The sequence below is a fragment of the Leuresthes tenuis genome, unplaced genomic scaffold (genome assembly GCF_036924035.1).
Source record: "Leuresthes tenuis unplaced genomic scaffold, fLeuTen1.0.hap1 SCAF_36, whole genome shotgun sequence".
NCBI classification, from domain to species: domain Eukaryota; kingdom Metazoa; phylum Chordata; class Actinopteri; order Atheriniformes; family Atherinopsidae; genus Leuresthes; species Leuresthes tenuis.
In genome coordinates this window covers 428,793-442,480 of record NW_027325390.1, presented here as the reverse complement: position 1 = coordinate 442,480, position 13,688 = coordinate 428,793, and the positions used below count along the sequence as shown (strand labels likewise).

Here is a 13,688-nt window from a genome sequence, read left to right as displayed (position 1 = left end):
AAAGAAAACTTGCGTTCATATTTTTGTTCATTATATGTAAATGTGGTCCTGAGAATTGTTAAAAGTTGTAAATTTGCATCCGTGGGTTTTATAGGGTTAGGTCAGAGAATAGAGGTGTGAATGTGAGACAATGTGGCTCAACAAGTGTTAGGTTGGTGAAACCAACATTAACAGAGAGCAGAAGATGTTCAGGCAGGTAAACCATTCACAGCGGGAGCGGGCGGGACCGGGCAGGAGCGGGAGGGAACGGGAGGGAGCGGGATGGAGCGGGCGGGAGCGAGCGGGAGCGGGTGGGAGCGGGATGGAGCGAGCTGGAGCGGGAGGGAGCGAGCGATATGAACTTTGCCGCAGGCAGAAGTGGGAGGGAGCGGGCGGGAGCGAGCGGGAGCGGGAAAGGGAGGGAGCGAGCAGTATGAACTTTGCCGCAGGCAGAAGTGGGATGGAGCGGGCGGTAGCGAGCTGGAGCGGGCGGGAGCAAGCGCCCGGATCTTCGGCGAAGGAGGAGACGAAGATGAAGATGATGAGGACACAGATAAAGAGGAAGAACAAAGCATGATGGAAGTGAAAGCTCACTCCATTATGATGGAGGAGGAAGAGGATGGTGAGAGTGTGATGAGCAGCGTTTCCTCTTCTGCAGCTGCTGCAGCGCTCAAAAGTGGACTGACCGGAGCGCAGAATGGGATGGACAGCCAGGCTTTAACTGGTGGTGAAGAGCAGCTGGTTCCTCCTGAGCACAACGGCGGGGAGGATAGGGAAGATGATGATGGTCTCGACAGCATGATCCGCGAGTGGCAGCGCAGAAATGAAATATACCAGAGTGATGACTGGTGGGAGGCCCAGCTCAACAGTGAGGAGGAGGATGGGGAATCTCTTGCAGGGGGTCGTCCAAAAAAGACAAAATAAATTAAAGATGCTGATGTGGAGAGCGTCACCAGTGAGGATGTACGAGCTGTAAAAGAGCGGTTAAAGCGTCGCATCAGGCGCCCTCCCTCCGACGCGATGTCCACCTCCAGCTGCTCAAGCTATTCCGATCTTTGGAAACAGCGGCTGAAGGAAATCGAGGAACAAGCTGCTGCTCGCTACCGCAAAAAAGAGGATGATGAAGGCAGTGAGAGCACTGCTACAGAAGGCGAAGGAGGAAAGCAAAAGATTGATGATGAAGTTCAGAGCATCCTCTCTGACACAACTTCCATGTACAATTTTTGCCAGAAGAACAAGGAAAAGATGACACCTTTGGAGCGCTGGCGCATGAAGAGAATCCAGTTTGGTTGGAACAAGAAAGATCGCGAGGATGGAGAGAAAAGTGATGGCGAGGGAGAAGCCAAGACCCCATCCTTCCAAGATGTGAACCTCACAGCGTACCAGTCGTGGAAGCGAAGGCAACAAAAGCGTCTTGGTGAGGATAACACAGACGAGATTCTGGAGTTGAGCCGGGGGGAGGACTCTGCTAGAGTCAAAAGGAGGCAAAGACGTGAGGAGATTCTGGAGCGTTCCAAGAAAACTTTAGAGGAAAGTAAATGGTAAATGGACTTGTACTTGTATAGCGCTTTTCTAGTCTAACTGACCACTCAAAGCGCTTCACTACATGCCGCATTCACCCCATTCACACACACTCATACAGCACGTCTTAAGATACACATAACTACGTGCTTTCTAAGCATTCACACACATTCATACCCCCAATGATACACTGGGGGAGCAACGTTGGGTTCAGTGTCTTGCCCAAGGACGCTTCGACATGTATCCTAGGGCAGCCAAAGTCGAACCACCGACCTTCCGATTGGTGGGCGACTGCTCTTCCTCCTGAGCTACAGCCGCCCCAGTCAGTCCATGTGTGGCTGGGAGACAGAGAGCTGTGTTAGCGGTGGTACGATACCTCTCTCTGCCTTCTGGGCTGGAGCCGGCGTAGCAGGCCCACCAAGTGTGGCTAACGATGACAACATGTCCATGCTCAGTGGCAGATCGTCTGTCATATCCTCTGTTTCAAAAGCTCGCAGTACGAGATCTGTCCAGTCCGCAGTTCCACCGAACCCCATGATGCCGGTTCCTCCCATCCTTCCAGTTCCAGCGGTGCAAGGTCCTGGAGGCGAACCAATGGTCAATCTGGCCAGTATCCAAAACTGGATCGCCAATGTTGTCTCTGAAACAATCAAACAGAAGCAGAGTGAAATGAGCCTGCCTCCTCCATCACGTGCTGGGTCTGAACTAAGCTTTGGTGGTGCCTCAAGTGTGCTTGCAGGTCGTGGTGTGGATGATGACAAAGCATCCCTGCTAAGTGGTGCTTCCTACTCCAGTGCTCTGTCCAAAGGACGTGGTGGAGCAGCATCTGCCCTCTCTGGGTCGAGTAGCATCTCAGGTCTCAGTGGTCGAGGCTCGGCCCTGGGTTCTGACCTTGGCTCCACTCTGGGCTCCAAGAAAAACAAAATCACCACCACGAGTGTCCCTCTCTTCAGTCTCTTCCAGGATCAGGTCAACCTGGGCAAACTGGATGCCATGGACAAGGAGATCAAGACTGAGATGAGAGAGAAGATGGCCACATATGAAAAGAAGAAGATCCTGGAAGACAACAAGCGAAGTACTCTCTACAAGAAAAAGAAACCGAAGGAGGATGAAGATGAGGAGGAGGAAAGGAAGAAGAGGGAGGAGGAGTTTCTTGAAGGGACAAAGAAAAAGGAGAAACCGAAGAGGAGTTATGGCCTCTCTGGGTGCCTGAATCTCAACCCAGCACTGGAGAAAAACAAGAACACCAGTATCGATGACTGGCTGGAAAGTGTCAGGCCCCCCCCGAGAAAATCCTCTTCTGGTCCAGATGCTGATCCATCAGAAGATCCATATGACGATCTTGATGCTTCTGCTTCTGAATTCGACTTCTCAATGGAACATTACCGTGAAACCGAACATTACCATGGACCAGATACGGAACATTACTGTGGACCAGAGACGGAACATTACCGTGGACCAGAACATTACCGTGGACCAGAACATTATCGTGAAACCGAACATTATCGTGAAACCGAACATTATCGTGGACCAGAGACCAAAACATTACCGTGAAACCGAACATGACCGTGGACCAGAGACGGAACATTAACGTGAAACCGAACATTATCGTGGACCAGAGATCGAACGTTACCGTGGACCAGAGACAGAACATTACCGTGGACCAGAGAAAGAACATTACCGTGAAACAGAAACGGAACATTACCGTGGACCAGAGACAGAACATTACCGTGAAACCGAAACATAACATTATCGTGGACCAGAAACGGAACATTACCGTGAAACAGAAACAGAACATTATCGTGGACCAGAAACGGAACATTACCGTGAAACCGAAACAGAACATTATCGTGGACCAGAGACGGAACATTACCGTGAAACCGAACATTATCGTGGACCAGAGATCGAACATTACCGTGGACAAGAGACAGAACATTACCGTGAAACAGAACATTATCATGGACCAGAAACTGAACATTACCGTGAAACAGAAACAGAACATTATCGTGGACCAGAAACGGAACATTACCGTGAAACTGAAACAGAACATTATCGTGTACCAGAAACGGAACATTATCATGGACCAGAAACGGAACATTACCGTGAAACAGAAACACAACATTATCGTGGACCAGAGACGAAACATTACCGTGGACCAGAGACAGAACTTTACCGTGAAACCGAACATTATCGTGGACCAGAAACGGAACATTACCGTGAAACAGAAACACAACATTATCGTGGACCAGAGACGGAACATTACCGTGAAACCGAACATTATCGTGGACCAGAGATCGAACATTATCGTGGACCAGAGACAGAACATTACCGTGGACCAGAAATGGAACATTAAAGTGAAACCGAACATTATCGTGGACCAGAGACGGAACATTACCGTGAAACCGAACATTATCGTCGACCAGAAATCGAACATTATCGTGGACCAGAGACAGAACATTACCGTGGACCAGAAATGGAACATAACCGTGAAACCGAACATTACCATGGACCAGATACGGAACATTACTGTGGACCAGAGACGGAACATTACCGTGGACCAGAACATTACCGTGGACCAGAACATTACCGTGAAACCGAACATTATCATGGACCAGAGACCAAACATTACCGTGAAACCGAACATTACCATGGACCAGAAACGGAATATTACCGTGAAACAGAAACACAAGATTATCGTGGACCAGAAACGGAACATTACCATGAAACAGAAACATAACATTATCGTGGACCAAAGACGGTCCATTATCGTGGACCAGAGACGGAACATTACTGTGAAACCGAACATTATCGTGGACCAGACACAGAACATTACCGTGGACCAGAGACAGAACTTTACCGTGAAACCGAACATTATCGTGGACCAGAAACGGAACATTAACGTGAAACAGAAACACAAAATTATCGTGGACCAGAAACGGAACATTACCGTGATACAGAAACAGAACATTATCGTGGACCAGAGACGGAACATTACCGTGAAGCCGAACATTATCGTGGACCAGAGATCGAACATTACCGTGGACCAGAGACAGACCATTACCGTGGACCAGAGACAGAACATTACCGTGGACCAGAGACCGAACTTTACCTTGAAACCGAACATTATCGTGGACCAGAAACGGAACATTACCGTGAAACAGAAACACAAAATTATCGTGGACCAGAAACTGAACATTACCGTGATACAGAAACAGAACATTATCGTGGACCAGAGACGGAACATTACCGTGAAACCGAACATTATCGTGGACCAGAGATCGAACATTACCGTGGACCAGAGACAGAACATTACCGTGGACCAGAGACAGAACATTACCGTGGACCAGAAACGGAACATTACCGTGGACCAGAGACGGAACATTACCGTGAAACCGAAACAGAACATTATCGTGGACCAGAAACGGAACATTACCGTGAAACCGAAACAGAACATTATCGTGGACCAGAGACGGAACATTAAAGTGAAACTGACACAGAACATTATCGTGGACCAGAAACGGAACATTATCATGGACCAGAGACAGAACATTACCGTGAAACCGAAACAGAACATTATCGTGGACCAGAAACGGAACATTACCGTGAAACAGAAACACAACATTATCGTGGACCAGAGACGGAACATTACCGTGAAACCGAACATTATCGTGGACCAGAGATCGAACATTACCGTGGACCAGAGACAGACCATTACCGTGGACCAGAGACAGAACATTACCGTGGACCAGAGACCGAACTTTACCTTGAAACCGAACATTATCGTGGACCAGAAACGGAACATTACCGTGAAACAGAAACACAAAATTATCGTGGACCAGAAACGGAACATTACCGTGATACAGAAACAGAACATTATCGTGGACCAGAGACGGAACATTACCGTGAAACCGAACATTATCGTGGACCAGAGATCGAACATTACCGTGGACCAGAGACAGAACATTACCGTGGACCAGACACAGAACATTACCGTGGACCAGAGACAGAACATTACCGTGAAACAGAACATTATCAAGGACCAGAAACGGAACATTACCGTGAAACAGAAACACAACATTATCGTGGAACAGAGACGGAACATTACCGTGGACCAGAGACGGAACATTACCGTGGACCAGAACATTACCGTGGACCAGAACATTACCGTGAAACCGAAACAGAACATTATCGTGGACCAGAGACGGAACATTACCGTGAAACTGAAACAGAACATTATCGTGGACCAGAAACGGAACATTATCATGGACCAGAGACGGAACATTCCCGTGAAACCGAACATTATCGTGGACCAGAGATCGAACATTATCGTGGACCAGAGACAGAACATTACCGTGGACCAGAAATGGAACATTACCGTGAAACCGAACATTATCGTGGACCAGAGACGGAACATTACCGTGAAACCGAACATTATCGTCGACCAGAAATCGAACATTACCGTGGACCAGAGACAGAACATTACCGTGGACCAGAGAAAGAATATTACCGTGGACCAGAGACAGAACATTACTGTGGACCAGAGACCGAACTTTACCTTGAAACCGAACATTACCGTGGACCAGAAACGGAACATTACCGTGAAACCGAAACAGAACATTATCGTGGACCAGAGACGGAACATTACCGTGAAACCGAACATTATCGTGGACCAGAGATCGAACATTACCGTGGACCAGAGACAAAACATTACCGTGGACCAGAGACAGAACATTACCGTGGACCAGAGACAGAACATTACTGTGGACCAGAGACCGAACTTTACCTTGAAACCGAACATTACCGTGGACCAGAAACGGAACATTACCGTGAAACTGAAACAGAACATTATCGTGTACCAGAGATCGAACATTACCGTGGACCAGAGGCAGAACATTACTGTGGACCAGAGACCGAACTTTACCTTGAAACCGAACATTACCGTGGACCAGAGACAGAACATTACCATGGACCAGAGACAGAACATTACTGTGGACCAGAGACCGAACTTTACCTTGAAACCGAACATTACCGTGGACCAGAAACGGAACATTACCGTGAAACCGAAACAGAACATTATCGTGGACCAGAGACGGAACATTACCGTGAAACCGAACATTATCGTGGACCAGAGATCGAACATTACCGTGGACCAGAGACAGAACATTACCGTGGACCAGAAACAGAACATTACCGTGGACCAGAAACGGAACATTACCGTGAAACCGAAACAGAACATTATCGTGGACCAGAGACGGAACATTACCGTGAAACCGAACATTATCGTGGACCAGAGATCGAACATTACCGTGGACCAGAGACAGAACATTACCGTGGACCAGAGACAGAACATTACCGTGGACCAGAGACCGAACTTTACCTTGAAACCGAACATTACCGTGGACCAGAAACGGAACATTACCGTGAAACCGAAACAGAACATTATCGTGTACCAGAGATCGAACATTACCGTGGACCAGAGACAGAACATTACCGTGGACCAGAGACAGAACATTACCGTGGACCAGAGACAGAACATTACTGTGGACCAGAGACCGAACTTTACCTTGAAACCGAACATTACCGTGGACCAGAGACAGAACAATACCATGGACCAGAGACAGAACATTACCGTGAAACAGAACATTATCATGGACCAGAAACGGAACATTACCGTGAAACAGAAACAGAACATTATCGTGGACCAGAAACGGAACATTACCGTGAAACCGAAACAGAACATTATCGTGGACCAGAAACGGAACATTACCGTGGACCAGAGACAGAACATTACCTTGAAACCAAAACAGAACATAATCGTGGACCAGAAACGGAACATTATCGTGGACCAGAGACAGAACATTACCGTGAAACCGAAACAGAACATTATCGTGGACCAGAAAAGGAACATTACCGTGGATCAGAGACAGAACATTATCGTGGATCAGAGACAGAACATTATCGTGGACCAGAGACGGAACATTATCGTGGACCAGAGACATAACATTACCGTGGACCAGAAACGGAACATTACCGTGAAACCGAAACAGAACATTATCGTGGACCAGAGACGGAACATTACCGTGAAACCGAACATTATCGTGGACCAGAGATCGAACATTACCGTGGACCAGAGACAGAACATTACCGTGGACCAGAGACAGAACATTACCGTGGACCAGAGACAGAACATTACTGTGGACCAGAGACCGAACTTTACCTTGAAACCGAACATTACCGTGGACCAGAAACGGAACATTACCGTGAAACCGAAACAGAACATTATCGTGTACCAGAGATCGAACATTACCGTGGACCAGAGACAGAACATTACCGTGGACCAGAGACAGAACATTACCGTGGACCAGAGACAGAAGATTACTGTGGACCAGAGACCGAACTTTACCTTGAAACCGAACATTACCGTGGACCAGAGACAGAACATTACCATGGACCAGAGACAGAACATTACCGTTAAACAGAACATTATCATGGACCAGAAACGGAACATTACCGTGAAACAGAAACAGAACATTATCGTGGACCAGAAACGGAACATTACCGTGAAACCGAAACAGAACATTATCGTGGACCAGAAACGGAACATTACCGTGGACCAGAGACAGAACATTACCTTGAAACCAAAACAGAAACTTATCGTGGACCAGAAACGGAACATTATCGTGGACCAGAGACAGAACATTACCGTGAAACCGAAACAGAACATTATCGTGGACCAGAAACGGAACATTACCGTGGATCAGAGACAGAACATTATCGTGGATCAGAGACAGAACATTATCGTGGACCAGAGACGGAACATTATCGTGGACCAGAGACATAACATTACCGTGAAACCTAAACAGAACATTATCGTTGACCAGAAACGGAACATTATCGTGAAACCGAACATTATCGTGGACCAGAAACGGAACATTACCGTGAAAAAAAACACAACATTATCGTGGACCAGAGACGGAACATTACCGTGAAACGGAACATTACCGTGAAACAGAAACACAACATTATCGTGGACCAGAGACGGAATATTACCGTGAAACCGAAACAGAACATTATCGTGGACATGAAACGGAACATTACCGTGAAACAGAAACACAACATTATCGTGGACCAGAGATCGAACATTATCGTGGACCAGATACGGAACATTACTGTGGACCAGAGACGGAACATTACTGTGGACCAGAACATTACCGTGGACCAGAACATTACCGTGAAACCGAACATTATCGTCAAACCGAACATTATCGTGGACCAGAGACCGAACATTACCGTGAAACCGAACATTACCGTGGACCAGAGACCGAACATTACCGCGGGCGGGAGCGGGTGGGAGCGGGCGGGAGCGAGCGGGACCTGGCAGAAGCGGGAGGGAGCGGGCGGGAGCGGGATGGAGCGGGACCGGGAGGGATCGGGAGGGAGCGGGCGGGAGCGGGAGGGAGTGAACGGGACCGGTTAGGAGCGGGAGGGAGCGGGCGGGAGCGAGCTGGAGCGAGCGGGACCTGGCAGAAGCGGGAGGGAGCGGGATGGAGCGGGACCGGGAGGGAGCGGGAGGGAGTGAACGGGACCGGGCAGGAGCGGGAGGGAGCGGGCGGGAGCGAGCTGGAGTTAGCGGGACCTGGCAGAAGCGGGAGGGAGCGGGATGGAGCGGGACCGGGAAGGAGCGGGCAGGAGCGGGCAGGAGCGGGCGGGAGCGAGCTGGAGCGAGCGGGACCGGGCAGAAGCGGGCGGGAGCGAGCAATATGAACTTTGCCGCGGGCAGAAGCGGGAGGGAGCGGGCGGGAGCGAGCGGGAGCAGGAGGGAGTGATCGAGAGCGGGTGGGAGCGGGCGGGAGCGGGTGGGAGTGAGCAATATGAACTTTGCCGCGGGCAGAAGTGGGAGAGAGCGGGCGAGAGTGAGCGGGAGCAGGAGGGAGCGGGCGGGAGTGGGCGGGAGCGAGCAATGTGACCTTTGCCGCGGGCAGAAGCGGGAGGGAGCGGGCGGGAGCGAGCGGGAGCAGGAGGGAGTGATCGAGAGCGGGTGGGAGCGGGCGGGAGCGGGTGGGAGTGAGCAATATGAACTTTGCCGCGGGCAGAAGTGGGAGAGAGCGGGCGAGAGTGAGCGGGAGCAGGAGGGAGCGGGAGGGAGCGGGCGGGAGCGAGCGGGAGTTAAACTGTCAACAAATTACAACTTATCCAGACTGTTGCTTGTTTTAATAATTTTAATTGAATTTTTATTATTTCATTTCTATCTTTTACAGTTTTAAATAAATAAAAGGCGTAAAATTCATAAAATAAATGAATAACCCCTGATGGTTGTCTTCTAAATTGGATAAGACGGGTTAGGGGTTAGGGTTAGGAGGTAGGACATGTTTTGTAATTATACCACAACCAGCAGTTGTACATGAAATGTGCTACACAAATACATTTGACTTTAAGTTTAGCTCATGGAAAATGGGAGCAAAAAGAAAACTTGCGTTCATATTTTTGTTCATTATATATAAATGTGGTCCTGAGAATTGTTAAAAGTTGTAAATTTGCATCCGTGCGTTTTATAGGGTTAGGTCAGAGAATAGAGGTGTGAATGTGAGACAATGTGGCTCAACAAGTGTTAGGTTGGTGAAACCAACATTAACAGAGAGCAGAAGATGTTCAGGCAGGTAAACCATTCACAGCGGGAGCGGGCGGGACCGGGCAGGAGCGGGAGGGAACGGGAGGGAGCGGGATGGAGCGGGCGGGAGCGAGCGGGAGCGGGTGGGAGCGGGCGGTAGCGAGCTGGAGCGGGCGGGAGCGAGCGCCCGGATCTTCGGCGAAGGAGGAGACGAAGATGAAGATGATGAGGACACAGATAAAGAGGAAGAACAAAGCATGATGGAAGTGAAAGCTCACTCCATTATGATGGAGGAGGAAGAGGATGGTGAGAGTGTGATGAGCAGCGTTTCCTCTTCTGCAGCTGCTGCAGCGCTCAAAAGTGGACTCACCGGAGCGCAGAATGGGATGGACAGCCAGGCTTTAACTGGTGGTGAAGAGCAGCTGGTTCCTCCTGAGCACAACGGCGGGGAGGATAGGGAAGATGATGATGGTCTCGACAGCATGATCCGCGAGTGGCAGCGCAGAAATGAAATATACCAGAGTGATGACTGGTGGGAGGCCCAGCTCAACAGTGAGGAGGAGGATGGGGAATCTCTTGCAGGGGGTCGTCCAAAAAAGACAAAAGAAATTACAGATGCTGATGTGGAGAGCGTCACCAGTGAGGATGTACGAGCTGTAAAAGAGCGGTTAAAGCGTCGCATCAGGCGCCCTCCCTCCGACGCGATGTCCACCTCCAGCTGCTCAAGCTATTCCGATCTTTGGAAACAGCGGCTGAAGGAAATCGAGGAACAAGCTGCTGCTCGCTACCGCAAAAAAGAGGATGATGAAGGCAGTGAGAGCACTGCAACAGAAGGCGAAGGAGGAAAGCAAAAGATTGATGATGAAGTTCAGAGCATCCTCTCTGACACAACTTCCATGTACAATTTTTGCCAGAAGAACAAGGAAAAGATGACACCTTTGGAGCGCTGGCGCATGAAGAGAATCCAGTTTGGTTGGAACAAGAAAGATCGCGAGGATGGAGAGAAAAGTGATGGCGAGGGAGAAGCCAAGACCCCATCCTTCCAACATGTGAACCTCACAGCGTACCAGATGTGGAAGCTAAGGCAACAAAAGCGTCTTGGTGAGGATAACACAGACGAGATTCTGGAGTTGAGCCGGGGGGAGGACTCTGCTAGAGTCAAAAGGAGGCAAAGACGTGAGGAGATTCTGGAGCGTTCCAAGAAAACTTTAGAGGAAAGTAAATGGTAAATGGACTTGTACTTGTATAGCGCTTTTCTAGTCTAACTGACCACTCAAAGCGCTTCACTACATGCCGCATTCACCCCATTCACACACACTCATACAGCACGTCTTAAGATACACATAACTACGTGCTTTCTAAGCATTCACACACATTCATACCCCCAATGATACACTGGGGGAGCAACGTTGGGTTCAGTGTCTTGCCCAAGGACGCTTCGACATGTATCCTAGGGCAGCCAAAGTCGAACCACCGACCTTCCGATTGGTGGGCGACTGCTCTTCCTCCTGAGCTACAGCCGCCCCAGTCAGTCCATGTGTGGCTGGGAGACAGAGAGCTGTGTTAGCGGTGGTACGATACCTCTCTCTGCCTTCTGGGCTGGAGCCGGCGTAGCAGGCCCACCAAGTGTGGCTAACGATGACAACATGTCCATGCTCAGTGGCAGATCGTCTGTCATATCCTCTGTTTCAAAAGCTCGCAGTACGAGATCTGTCCAGTCCGCAGTTCCACTGAACCCCATGATGCCGGTTCCTCCCATCCTTCCAGTTCCAGCGGTGCAAGGTCCTGGAGGCGAACCAATGGTCAATCTGGCCAGTATCCAAAACTGGATCGCCAATGTTGTCTCTGAAACAATCAAACAGAAGCAGAGTGAAATGAGCCTGCCTCCTCCATCACGTGCTGGGTCTGAACTAAGCTTTGGTGGTGCCTCAAGTGTGCTTGCAGGTCGTGGTGTGGATGATGACAAAGCATCCCTGCTAAGTGGTGCTTCCTACTCCAGTGCTCTGTCCAAAGGACGTGGTGGAGCAGCATCTGCCCTCTCTGGGTCGAGTAGCATCTCAGGTCTCAGTGGTCGAGGCTCGGCCCTGGGTTCTGACCTTGGCTCCACTCTGGGCTCCAAGAAAAACAAAATCACCACCACGAGTGTCCCTCTCTTCAGCCTCTTCCAGGATCAGGTCAACCTGGGCAAACTGGATGCCATGGACAAGGAGATCAAGACTGAGATGAGAGAGAAGATGGCCACATATGAAAAGAAGAAGATCCTGGAAGACAGCAAGCGAAGTACTCTCTACAAGAAAAAGAAACCGAAGGAGGATGAAGATGAGGAGGAGGAAAGGAAGAAGAGGGAGGAGGAGTTTCTTGAAGGGACAAAGAAAAAGGAGAAACCGAAGAGGAGTTATGGCCTCTCTGGGTGCCTGAATCTCAACCCAGCACTGGAGAAAAACAAGAACACCAGTATCGATGACTGGCTGGAAAGTGTCAGGCCCCCCCCCGAGAAAATCCTCTTCTGGTCCAGATGCTGATCCATCAGAAGATCCATATGACGATCTTGATGCTTCTGCTTCTGAATTCGACTTCTCAAGTCACAGGGCTTCCTACACCGCAGAAGAAGATGATGAGGAAACATACGGTGTTACCTCCAGACACCAGTCAAGACTGCATGAAGATCTGTCGAGGGAAGACACGGAGTATTCCTACAACGGGTTCTCGCAGTCCCGTGGCTACAGCCGTGCAGGAAGGTCATCTGCAACTTATGAGGAGAGCGATGAGGGAACAGAGAGCTATGGCGACTTCACCCAGAGAAAGTTCCCTCATCGTTCACGGCATGAAAACAGCGAGACAGAAGGGAGGAGGAGCAGGCGAGAGGACACCAACGAAGAAGAGGAGGACGACATTGCTACTTTCATTGCCCAAACCAGGCAGAGGGTCAGGGCTCGGGCTGCTGCAGAGACTCTAGATGACGAGGTGCTCACTGCATGGAGGGCTCAGCAGGAAGCAAAGGCTCAGAGTAGAAGTGAATCTTAGAAAGTATTCTAGCTCTTTTGTGCTTCTCAAAAAGGTTCAAACATGACATGTTATCTGAGGTGATTGAAGGAATTCTTTATGCACTATTTTTCATTTGAAAAACACTGGAATTTACATCCAAAGGGAGACTTTACCTTCTTATCATGTATCGAAACTGTACAACATTGAGTACCGGAGCGTGTTTTCAATAATGATTAGAAATAAAAGTAGTTTTACACTCGTTTGTGTGCACCTTTGTTGAACGTAAAACTGCTCCTAAAGCACATCGAGTGTGTATTTTCTTCGAAAAGTGCAAGAAAAAAAGAACATTTTCTCCAATTTGTGCTGCTGCATCAATCTATCCTCGTATAAATGTTCTCATAAACAGTGGTGATAGGTCCTCAATTCAGTTCAATCACACTTTATTAATCCCTGAAGGGGAATTATGTTGCTGCATAAATTATTGTTATATACAAGTTTTATATATAATAATAGGTGGATAACAAACTCTAATTCAAAAAAATGTAACAAGCTGACAAACAAAGTATCCCCACTCACGCCAACCAGCATCACCAAC

The 13,688-nt window shown here is 49.1% G+C and overlaps 1 protein-coding gene across 1 annotated transcript; it reads left to right on the top strand.

The window, feature by feature from the left end:
* Positions 1-450: 450 nt before the first annotated feature.
* On the top strand, positions 451-13,132 carry LOC140285366 (uncharacterized; the record flags this gene model as incomplete). The annotated part of the gene is given in 5 exon segments (XM_072379132.1): positions 451-1,520; positions 1,824-2,887; positions 10,265-11,333; positions 11,637-12,591; positions 12,593-13,132. Coding segments are annotated over 5 exon segments (4,698 nt in total), but the record flags the coding sequence as incomplete, so codon positions are not given.
* Between the last annotated feature and the right edge of the window lie 556 nt (positions 13,133-13,688).